Here is an 11553-nt window from a genome sequence, read left to right as displayed (position 1 = left end):
GACTAGAAGCATGCACAGCACGTGAACGCTATTAGGTGTTCATGAATGGTGCTCTGCTACCTACTGAAGATTATCAATTTGATGTTAACTTCAAGTGTTTGATTAGTTCAAGGGTAGGAGCAGTTAAGAGAGATCCTTGCCCACTCAGGATTCTACAAGGTCCTGAGCCACCTGCTGCCCAGAAGATCACCGATTTACAAAACATTATTTGCAGGCTCTTCCCCTATGCAAGTTACACAAATTGCAAGATGCACCCCCTGAGCCAGGCACAAACCCACCTGATCACTTGAGAGTGCTTTGCAGTACTTTTATTTGCTTGCTTTCCTAGCTACACCTCAGTAAGTACCTTCAACAATACCACCAACAACAGAAAAACCCCTGCTCTACCTGCAGTTTTCCAGAGAAGCTCTAGACAAAACCAAACCAAAAAAACCCAAACCCCAATCCCCCTCAGATGATGTATTTGAAACTGAACGTGCTATCGCAGGAGAGGCGCTTCCCTTTGCACCTCCCGCAGAGGTCCTGGCGGTGGGGCCGCTTGGGATCCACGTGGCGCATCTTCACGGGGCAGGTGCACCGCGTCTGCTTGCAGCTCTGGGGGGGGAAAGCGACGGTCGGCGGCGCGGCCCGGGGCAAGGCAGGGGACCCCGAGGGGGGGAGGGGGGGCCCTTACCTGGCAGGTGATGTCCTCCACGCGGTACGGGTTGTAGGACTTCTGGCAGGTCCGGCAGAACTGCCGGAAATACACCTGGGGGGGGACGGGGGACGAGGACACAGTGGGGTGAGCGGGGGCGGCGGCGGGGGGCCGCGCCGGGGGGACCCGAGCCTGCCCTACCTTGTTGGTGCCCTGGACGCACCAGACGTAGGCGCTCTCCCAGCGGATGTTGCAGTCCTTGCAGTGGTAGTAGCCGTACTTCTGCTCCAGGAACTGCCGGGGACAGCCGTTACTCGACGGGACGGAAGCCTGCCGGGCCAGCCCGGCCCCCTCCGCGCGCCCCCCGCCGCCCCTCACCTGGAAGCGCAGGCGGGTCTTGCCCGGCGCCGGCTCCCGCTGCTGGGTGGCGGCCGGCGGCTCTGCCCGCGGGGCTGCTGCTGCTGCCGCCGCCGGCTCCTCCTGGCTCCCCTCCGGCCCCGCCGGCGGCGGCTCCGGGGCCGCGGGCGGACACTGCTCCGGCGGCTCGGCCGAGCGCTGCTCCAGCGGCTCGGCGCCGCCCTCGGGGGGCTTCTCCCAGCTGGCCCGCACGGCGGCCGCTTCGGCCTCCCGCTGCTCCCGCAGCGCGTCCGGTTCCTCCTCGACGGCCGCCGCCTTCTCCTGCTGCGGCCGCCGCTCCGGCTCCGGGCCCGGCTCCTCCATGAAGGCGGTGAGTCTGCGGGACGCCATGGGCGAGTAGACGGCGATGGTGCGGGGAAAGCGGACGGCGCGGGTGCTGGTGGTGGCGGGGCTGCCCTGCTCCTGCTCGGCCTGGCGGGGCCGCGGCCCGGGGGCGCTGGCGGGGCCGGGGCGGCGGCGCAGCAGCGTGCGGGGCCCGAGCGAGCACTGCACCGAGGCGTCCTGCCGCGGGTTGACCTGGACGCCCACCTCCTTGGTGTTGGCCTTACGGAGCCGCGGCGTGAGGTTGGGGTTGACCTGGGAGAGGATGGCCTTCAGCTGCGCCCGCTGGTAGTTGTCGAAGTACTCGGCCGCCGCCGCCTCCCCATAGCCCGTGAAGTAGCCGCTGCCCCGGGGCCGCCAGCCGCCCGCCGCCCCCCCCCTTGCCCTTGGGCGGCGGGTAGCGGTAGGAGTAGGGGTGGTAGGTGGTGTACAGGTAGCTCTCCATCGCCTCGTCCACCATCGCGCCGGACCCGGGGTGACCGCCGGGGGGCGGCCTTAAATACCCCGGGCGGGGCGGGGCGGGGGCCGGGGCCGCGCTTCCCCCGCCCCCGACGGCGCCGGCCCCGGCGGCCCCGTCCCATCCCCGCGCGGTGCGGGCCTGGGGCCGGGTACCCCCACCCCCAGCGCAGCGCCCCTGTGAGCCAGCCAGCGCCGCCCTTAGCCGCCCCCGCGCCATTAATCAGGGGGGCACACGGGTTTGGTTCAGCTTCGCCATGTATTTGTGGTGACAACAACGAGCACGACGCTGTTACAGCGGGTGGGAGGCACAGAGGTACACGCGCGCGGGGTGGTTTGCCCGTTCATCCGCAACCGGCACCGCACCGGCTTCACCCCTGCGAAACGCTCGTCACCTTCCTCCTGCCCATCCCGGCTGTGCTCAGGCGGGCAGGAGCCTCCTTGCGTGCAGACGAACGGTTACTGGTTTGCATTGCAGTCGTACTTTTCCCTGTGTTTTTAAATTTCCTTTCGTATTTATTTCTGAGGAAATACAACAGTCACGGTAATTAACGTTTACACATCACCTTGTACAATGGGAGCAGCTGAAGAAATGACGGAGGCCGGGCAGCTCCGCTCACACAGCAGTGAGCGTGGCCCCAGCCTGGTTGCAAGCACAACACACATCACACATCCCCCGGCATCGCCTCCTTATCTTGCCTAAAGCGCCGTCTGCACCGGCTCCATCTGAACAGAGCTGTGCTCCTCCGTGGTCACTGTGCCGTACGAAGTATCGGTCACCTCCTCTTCCTTCAGTTTCTTGTAGGAAATATCTGTGTCTTCCTCTTCGCCGAGCGTATCTTGTTTGTAGCTATCTCTTCCATACATCTTGTATACCAGCACAAAGAGTCCCGCTTCTGCTGACTGAAAAAGCGCGTAAAGCAGGGGAAACATGTACATGCTCCCTATGAGCTCGGGGGGGAAGGTGAGTTTTAGGATGGCGGTGCAGAGCTGGACGTTTTGGCACCCTGTTTCCAAAGACACTGTTCTCCTGCAGTGTGGGGGCATTTTAAAGACCGTGGCTAAGCCGTATCCCAAGGCGTACCCAGCCAGAGGCATCAGCACTGCAATGGTGTAGACAGATGCGGGAATATGTGCCATCAGATCTGGGCCCAGCATGGTCCCAGTCAGGATGAACAGGATCACCAGAGTCACCAAGAGGGACCACAGGGAAATCTGGCAACAGACACAGATATTGATAAACAACAAGTGGGTTATTTAAAAGGATAAGCATAGCAGGCAGAGGCTAGACAGGGTCTGAACTGCAAAACATGGTTGCACTGCCCTTCCCGGGTTTGCTTCCGACTTGGGACTTTGCTGGTGTTTGATCATAACCCAGGAAAGAAAGGGGCCCAGATTGCCCTCCATCATTTTGCTTTGGGGTGACCTGCTGGGAAACACGAGTGCCAGGGCTTGTGCTTCACTTTTCCTTCCGTAATAAACCTAACCCGTTTGCACGTTTTAAGGCAGTGCCGCTGTGACTGCAGGTTGGTTTTGCTTGCCCTGGGTGCAGCAGGAGCTGGGAGAGAGCCCGACCCCGGGGAATGCCTTTGCTCCAGGCCAGGGGTGCCTGCCGGGGTGCAGCGCCACGCTGCCCTCCTCCCGGTGCGCTGGGGGGGGGTAACCTGCCATAGCCCTCGTTTTCCATCTCTGTCCCACCGTTTGATTTCGAGACTAGAAGTCCTCATATTCCACCTAAGTAGTGGAATATGCCTGTGTGAAGCTGCCATTGGTTGGGAGGGACCAGAAAGGCTCCGCTGCCTGGCTCAGTCCTCGGTGCCGTGCCCGGGCATCGCCCACCCCCCACCCCGGGGCCATGCCTACCTTCACCAGGAGGTCGGCGGCGCGGGGGTGCCGGTACCTGATGAGCACCCCCAGGCCGATGGGCAGCAGGGTGCTGCCCAGCGTCAGGCTCACCGCCCCCAGGGGCAGCAGCTGCACCAGCGCCGTGTTGATCCAGTGGCGGCTGTAGACCCAGAGGCAGAGGGGCATCAGGAAGAGGGCCAGCAGCGTGGAGGAGGCCGTCATGATAATGCTGCGCCGGGGGAACCACAGAGATACCGGATCACCGCCCGGCCGGCCGGGGGGCAGCCCCGGGAAGCCGCAGCCCCCGCGGGCAGGGGGGCTCTGCAGGGAAGGGGGCGGCAGGCGCCTGTCGGGGGCCGTGTAAGACCCGTCCGCCCCGGCAGAGGCAGGAGGGCAGCGCCGGGGGCTTCCAGCCGCGCCCGCCCGGCCGGCCCGGCCCCACCGCCGCAGGTGCCCAGCAGCCCGCCCACCCCCCCCCTCCTCCCCGCGTCCCGGGGCCGCCGCAGCCCCCCGGGCGGCCGGGGGCGAGGGGGAGCAGGGCGCTTACCTGAGGTTCATGTCCCCGTCGACGAGCACCGACATGAGGTTGGAGAGGTTGCCCCCGGGGCAGCAGCCGCACAGCAGCACAGCCACGGCCGCCACTTCGTCCAGGGCGAAGATGAGTGCGAGGAGGAAGGCCAGCAGCGGCATGGCCACGAACTGCCCCAGCAGCGCCAGCAGCAGCCCCACGGGCCGCCGCAGCTGCTGTCCCAGCTGCCCCAGCTCCACGGCGCAGCCCAGCCCCAGCATGGTCACGCAGAGCGCCAGCCCCACCAGCACGCTCAAGCCCTGGCTGAGGGAGCGGTCCCCGAACGCCTCGCCACCCCCCGCCAGCGACCCGTCGTCGGGGCCGCCGGCCCCCGCCGCCGTCGGGGGCTGCGCGGAGCCGTCCATGGGCTGCGCGGCCCCCGGCAGCCGCCGGTTCCCCGCTGAGCCCCGGAGGAGGGAGCGGGGGGCGTCAGTGCGGGATGCGGCGGCGGCTGGCCCCGGCAGCCCCGGCAGCCCCTGCAGCCCGCATCCCGGCGGACGCGCCCCGCTCTCTGCTGCCCGGACCCGCGGGGGCCACCCCCGCCGTGGGCGGTGTCTCGCCGCCGCCTCGACGGCCGCCAGCGCCGCCCGGCCCCGGCCGAGGGAAGCGCAGGCGGCGGCGGGGACCCGTGCCCGGACCCCCCCCGTCCTCGGGGCGACCCCCGGCAGCCCACGTGGCGCCGGCACCGCAGCCCGGGGGCCCGGCTGGGGGGGGCGGCGGATTTGCTGGGCATCGGCATCGGCAGGTCGGTCCGTGCCGCAGCGTCCCGCCGTGTGGGCGGGCAGCACCGGCCCCCTGCCGAGGGCCAGCCGGGCTCGCCCCCCCGGGCAAGCTGCCGGGTGCTGGTGAGGGCTGCGCAGCGGGCGCGGGGGGGTGGAAGCCGGCTGGGGAGGTCGGGGGGCACCGCAAAGAAGCCGGTGAGGAGAGGTGACGCCTTTGCAGGGCAGTCAGTGCAGGCGGGGGAAGCAGGCGACACACGAATATTCAAACCAGGGTAAGAAATGTCATCCGTCACCCAAAAATCACACCCCAGGGCGATTATCGTGTTGTCGGTCATACAGCTGTGCTTACAGCATTTATGTTTCCCCTGTTTCAAACTTTTCATTTAATAATTGTGTGTCACCCTGTTCCTTCAGAAGTGAAATGCTGACCCGAGCGCGGGGGGGGGGGGGCTTACAGGGGCAGGAGCTCCCGAGGGCGGAGGGCAGCCTCCAGGCGCTGGGTGCACGTCGGTGACTTACTCTGTGTGCTTGGCACCGCTGCTGGCTGTGTCTTGGGAGCATAACCATCTTTTCTTTTTTCACCCAGAGGATTTAGAGGGGTCACAGCCACCGCTTCACGTCACTGCTCCTGGGTGGGAATAGCCGGCTCAGTGCGTAGTGTCCCCAAGGGCTGCCCTTTGGCTTCGACACTGAGCGCGCTGCTCTGCTCCGCATGGAGCATCTCAGGTCGCAGCACAAGGGGGATGCATTGAATTGAAGGAGAGAGCCTACGGGAGCTGCCCTGACCGGCTGCTTGCCCTAAGCTCCATCAGACACCTGCAAAAATGTAGTTGGGTAAAATTTTAGGCTCTCCCAGGATTCAAGTAGAAGTTATTGGTGACTCAAGAGAAAAACAGACTGCTTGCTTATTAAATCCTTAATTCTTACTTGGGGCACAGGTGACACAAGAAGTGCAAGTAGTACCTGGTGACATAATCCTGGATACGGCGACTTTGCCAGAATGATGCCAAGTTCAATGTTGTTCTGCCTGTGTTTGTTTCCATGTCATTAGCCTAAGGAGAGCGCAGGGAAGATGAGTCATCAGAGCTGAACAACCAGATAGGATCCAGATTGCTTTAGTTCATTCATATTTTTGGGCTCTGTGTGCTGCTAGAGGAGGGGAGTGCAGGGTCTGCTTGGCTTTCTGAGCCAACAGCATCCTCTAGACTTAATTTTCAGGTCTGCATATGCAGAAAAGTGCTTGCAGTGTATTTATTGTGCTTCTTAAACTCTTACCACTGCTATATCTTACCCCAGCCCTCATGTAGCCAGTACCTGGCTTCACAACATGCAGATCACTTGCTTATACCCTCCCAGGTCTGTAAGTAATGCCTGTGAGGTTTCCCTGTGGCACAACCAGGATCACCATGGACAAGCCCAGGCTGGGTCAGCTGGGCAGAGCACAAGGCGGCTGGCTGCTTATGAAGGGCACAGGCCAGGCCTTCTGTTTTATCACCAAGTGTCGCTCCCCAAAATCCCCACTGGAGCAGGGCTGGTTGTGGGAAGGTATTTTTGTGTCATAACGTATGACATGTATCATATAGGCAGTTATAAGAGGAGTTCAGTAAACCTGGATGCAGTGAAACACACATCCTCTTTCAGGGGGCACCTGGTCATCATTTGAAGGGACACTGAACTATAGTGTTTCTAGTGGGAAAATGCCATGAACACATAGTAGCAAATCAAGACCTCTTGAGATTTTTCTTAAAATTTATCAGCTGAAATTCAAACTTAACTCTTGGTTTAAACAAGAGCGGTACTCCTGACTCCAGGGAAAGCTGTTTGAACCCAGCCAGTGTACTTCCAGTTGTCTATCTAGCAAGTACCATTGCCCTGGGCAGCACCTGGCATATTTTTACATCCACCGTGCAGAGTGAAAAACCTGTATCTTCCACTGAGCATGGTGCTTGTCTTTAACTTGCTGCAGGCTTTCCCAATATGTCATTGTTAAAGTACAGTCTGGAGTGATGCTAAGTAGTTTTGCAGCATCTGGCTGCAAGGCAGCTAGCTCACCCATAGTGCACACCACAATGTATCCACATCAGCGGATAATTCCTTCTCTGCTATCTTTTGTGGAGGGCAGGAGAAGGCGTACTGCCTACCCAGCTATTACTGGAAGCAACAGATCGACTGTTCGAGTATAGAAAGACTCGGCAAATAAACCTGATCATATATAATTTTCAAATTATTCCTTGTTAGTCCTTCTGTTGAAAAATGGGTGAGAGGGTAAGAGAGAGCAAGAGCAGGAAGAGGGAGGGAAAGGACTCACTGAAACGTGAGCTTGTGGCAGTTTGTAACTTTTATAAATAATATTGCCTTATATTATTCTTAGAAGGGGTTTGATTTCCATGGGAAAGCACCTATGCTATAAACTGGTCTGGAGTAGCAGAAGTCCTTCAAACACTAGGAATTTTGTTTACTCTTTTATAAGAGGATTTTTTGTGCCTTCTCTTTATTTATCTGGAATCAAAGGTGAAAAATAGAGGGTAGGCTTGTAAGGAATTTTGGCAGTGCTGTTAAGAAATGAGCAAAGTGATTGCAGTTCACTCAGCTAGCGACTGCCTCAGCGCATTGTGCGGAGGTATTGTTTGAATTACTCGCTTCTCCTGCAACAGATTAAAAGCATCTGGCATAGCCCAGGATTATTACAAAATTGCAGTCATCACGTATATGCAGTGAGGTCCCCTTGGTGTCCCCCAAGGGAAGGCGCTGTGGGTGTTGTGTGCTGTGCTGAATTTGGGGCAGCGAGAGGAGACTGGGGCTGTGCAGCTGTTAAGCCCATCGCTCTGCGCTCTCAGGAGCCTCGAGCAAAAAGGGCTGGTTCGCAAATCCCAGACAAATTACAGCTAAATCACAGTCTTGGATATAGGAGCCTAAATCCTAGCCGTGTTGCACTTCAGGTGCATGCTAGGGTTACGAGCACTACCTAAAAGCGGAATGGTGGGGTGGGGTGAGAAAACAAAGGGTGGTCCCCCCCTCTTTCCTCACTCTTCCCATTTCAGCTCGTTATCTGCTTCAGCTGCCCGCTCCTCCCACCCTGGCTTGTTGGGAGTTGTGCCCTGGTCTGTGGGAGGTGGTGGAGCCCAGCTGCTGTGGGATGGCATCACCTGCCCATAAGTCACGCTCTGCCTTTCTGCCACCCTGTGCCGGCTGGTTTGTGGGGCTGTGCTGGGTGTTTGCAGCGGAGGAGAGGCTCCGGAGGGCAGTCCTGCAGGATGGACAGCTTTTGGTTAGCACCTTTAAGCAGTGGTGATACTAAAGAGGCTGGGACAACACGCTGCTGTGGAAGTGATGGTCAGGTGAGACCTAGAAGTAATTTCTGATTGCCACGGGACGTAGAATCCCTTTACTTCTGCTGTACTTGCTACACACCTGGGTTATAGATAGAAATAAAAAGGAAACTTAAGACTTAATAGAACAGTAATAATTTTCTATGGGGGAAAAAAAAAAAGTCTTTGCTGTCATTTGCTTGGGTTAAAATATTCCTTAAAGGTATATTGTGTGATTCCCTACACACAGTTTATGGTAAACTTATGGTAAACTCTATGAAATGCATATACTTATTCTTATAACTTAGATTCAGAGTGGTTATTTTTATGCAGAGATACTGGTGATTTTGCTTGTTCTTCCATGGTTATCTTTGTGCTAGGAAGGACATGTTAGCTGGTCCTTTGCTGGAACAAGTCCCTCTCCAATACCTGGCTCCTGCTCCCTCTATTAAGAGCAGTAGCACAGAGGGGACTTTGCACCTTTTGCAGCCCACACCTGTAGCCCACCTTCACTGAGCCAGAAACTGTAAGATCCTACAGACTCACGGCTTTGGGTTTTTGTGGCTTTTTTTTTTTTAATGTTGTTTGGGAGCTGGCTTACTAAACAGGCAAGCAAATACTTTTTCAAAATAAGGTGAAGCATTGAGATTTGTGCCATTATGTTGTTCCCAAGAAATCTTCCCAGCCAGCCACAGACAGAAATTGCTTTGGTGAGGATGCACTGCCCCACTGATGTTGCTCCTGCCCCAAACCGCTTGTTTCAAACAAAGGCAGAGTGCAGTTGGACCATTTAGGTGGAGAACACACAAGAGCCACTGGTTTCCCGTTGGTTCATTGCTCCTGTAGCTGTATGTAGTACAGAAGGGCTAGGACAGACCTGTCTTCCCTGCCTCCCAGCCTTCTCTGCTACCCTTCAACATGAAAGCTGCCCCCACCGCAGCCCTGTCATACCTCATCTCAAGCTTGCTTTTCTTAAATTCCCCTCTGCCTTGTCCTTGGTATGGCAGCATAGCTCGATCCCACTCGGTAAATCTCCACAATAATCAGCATCTTTTATCCCATGCCCAGCATCCTCAGCCAGACCCAGTGTCTGAATTTCAGGGTGGGGAAAAAGCGGTATGTGTCCCTTCGTCCCCGCCTCGGCAGGAGGCATTGCTACATCCCTATTATCTCCTCTACAGGCAGGATCCCACCTGATGATTTCATCCTTCTCTTCCCCTTGGCTCAGTTGGCAAAACCGTCCAGGGACCCTCCTCCTTCTCCCCTCTCCGATGCACTGTGTCTGCCTCTCCTCTTTCCTGCTGCCTTTGTGATTTCTCCGTTCATAGGAGTCCTGTCCCCTTCTCCCTCCAGTTCCTCTTTGAAATGATGCCTCTTTCAGTCCAGCTCTACTCCCAAGGGAAGCATAAACACGGAGTAGTGCTCTGCAACCCGTAGCCTCTGAGATTTCATTACACTGAAGTGGTGTGGAAGGAAAAGAGCACAGGGCTCGTCACTTGGCTGTGCCGACTCCTTTGTGTCCCTGCTATCTGTTCAGTCTCACTGAGTGGCTGGCGATGGATCCTTTCGCTGAAGCTCTGGGTTAGCAGTCAAGGGCAGGAATTATTATAATAAAAGCCTCCTGTTATACTTGGTGTCCCCCCCCATGTTTATTTTTAAGATGTCTGAAGACCATTAATCAACAAGTAAGTGCATGAGAACTCGGGTCACAGTGTTCCAATAATTCATAATTAGAACTAAGTGTTTAAGGCTGCGTGATCTGCCTTTTAAAAATGAGATGAAAAGATCTTTTGCCAACCATGCCATTAGAAAAAGGCTTCTGGTCCATGAAAAGAGGCGGAATCAGGAGATCTCTGAAGCATAATTTTGTAAATTGACTGCTGACGGTCATTTGTTGAGGCGGTTGTACCCCTACAACTGTAAAACAATTACTAGGAGAATTTTTTCTTGAAGTAATTAAATCCCTTTTTGCGAGATACCTTTACCCCCATTCAAATAAGAAATACTTCCGCTTCAGACACTGTTGCCTTTTGTTGCCATTTGATCTTCTTCTGGAGTTGAAGTATTATCGGGATTAAGATGAAAAGTCATAATAAAATAAATGACCTGATGACTAATGCATGCCTTGGTCCAGAAGAGCCAAAATTAGCATCCTGCCCAGCCAGGCAGGGATGGGAGGTGAGGTGAGGCTGCATCTGAAAGCACTGGATTCAGTTTTAAAAGTCAAAGGGTGTTCTGCGGCACAGGCACAGGTCTCGCCTCGTACAGGCTCCTGCAGGCAGGCAGGCTTAGTCATGCTGTAGACACAGGCATGTCTTGGATGCTGTAGTCCTGACTTACCTCCTCGTGAGCGCTGCCCACAGCCCGGTCGGCATCTGTGGGAGCAGGGGGAAGGTGCGGGGGGGACCCTGGTGGCTGTGAGGAGACAGCGGTGTCATCGAGGCCAGAGAGCGTGCTGGAAGTGGGGTGTGCGCAGCCTGGGAGACGGTGGGAGATGGTGGGGTTTAGGGGGCATGTGCAGTTGCAGGCCCAGGTCCAGCTGGGTTGATTGGCGTCCATTGCCCATTGAGGTTCCCATCCGCCCCAGCCCCAGTTTCCTCTGCAGGAACCTGCTCAGGGTCAGGGACAGAAATCAAGCGAGGTAATACGGAGGTAGTCACACAAATGTGGTTTTGTGCCTATAAAATCTGCATTTTGGGGTTTGCAAAAAAAATGGCAGATCAGAGTCAATGTGTATTGTCCCACAGAACAGTTTAAATGTCAAAAAATGCAGAAGTAAATTTAATAATACTTACAGCAGTAGTTGCTTCGCAGACTATTCAATTAATTGAAGAAAGACCCTCCAAAGACAAATTACGTCCCTCTTCTGCCAAAGCTTTCTCTGTATTAAAAGGGATGTTAATGGTGAACCCCATGGGAAAGAGAAGAGTTAATAGCATCGGTGTTCTGTCTCAGGTTAGCGAAGAAAAAAATTCTTTGCACTCAGTTGCCATTTGTGTCCCTGCATCAAAGGTGCCTGGATGTGGACTAAGGATGTTTTGTGTTAGAAACATAGAATAAAAATGCTGCTTGTCCTGCTGCCAAACTTTTACTAAGTAATAAAAGTGAGTATCAGTAATGCTGATCAGCAAATAACCCAGCCCTTCCAAGCAGGTGCACTATTACCTAAGTTAAATCTCAAGCTGTCTAGGAGAAATCTCGAGTAAATGGGAAGAAATAAATCTCAAACATATTAGGAATTTCTTAATACTTGTCCGTCTTGGATAACGTTGTTATTAAACC

The 11553-nt window shown here is 56.2% G+C and overlaps 2 protein-coding genes across 2 annotated transcripts; both read right to left on the bottom strand.

Annotated features, from left to right (window-relative positions):
- Positions 1-398: 398 nt before the first annotated feature.
- ZAR1 (zygote arrest 1) lies at positions 399-1817 on the bottom strand. Its single transcript, XM_040601726.1, is given in 5 exon segments — positions 399-594; positions 674-748; positions 836-928; positions 1013-1747; positions 1749-1817. Coding segments are annotated over 5 exon segments (1116 nt in total). The 3' UTR covers positions 399-450.
- Positions 1818-2068: 251 nt separating this feature from the next.
- On the bottom strand, positions 2069-4933 carry SLC10A4 (solute carrier family 10 member 4). The gene is made up of 3 exons (XM_040582380.1): positions 4221-4933; positions 3692-3902; positions 2069-3043 (listed from the first exon to the last, which is right to left on the bottom strand). Exons 1-3 carry the CDS (start codon positions 4604-4606, stop codon positions 2528-2530), a joined length of 1113 nt encoding a protein of 370 aa, XP_040438314.1. The 5' UTR covers positions 4607-4933; the 3' UTR covers positions 2069-2527.
- Between the last annotated feature and the right edge of the window lie 6620 nt (positions 4934-11553).

This window comes from Falco naumanni, chromosome 1 (genome assembly GCF_017639655.2).
Source record: "Falco naumanni isolate bFalNau1 chromosome 1, bFalNau1.pat, whole genome shotgun sequence".
In the NCBI taxonomy this organism is placed as follows: domain Eukaryota; kingdom Metazoa; phylum Chordata; class Aves; order Falconiformes; family Falconidae; genus Falco; species Falco naumanni.
The sequence above is the reverse complement of the archived record's forward strand: the minus strand, read 5'-3'. Positions and strand labels throughout refer to the sequence as shown.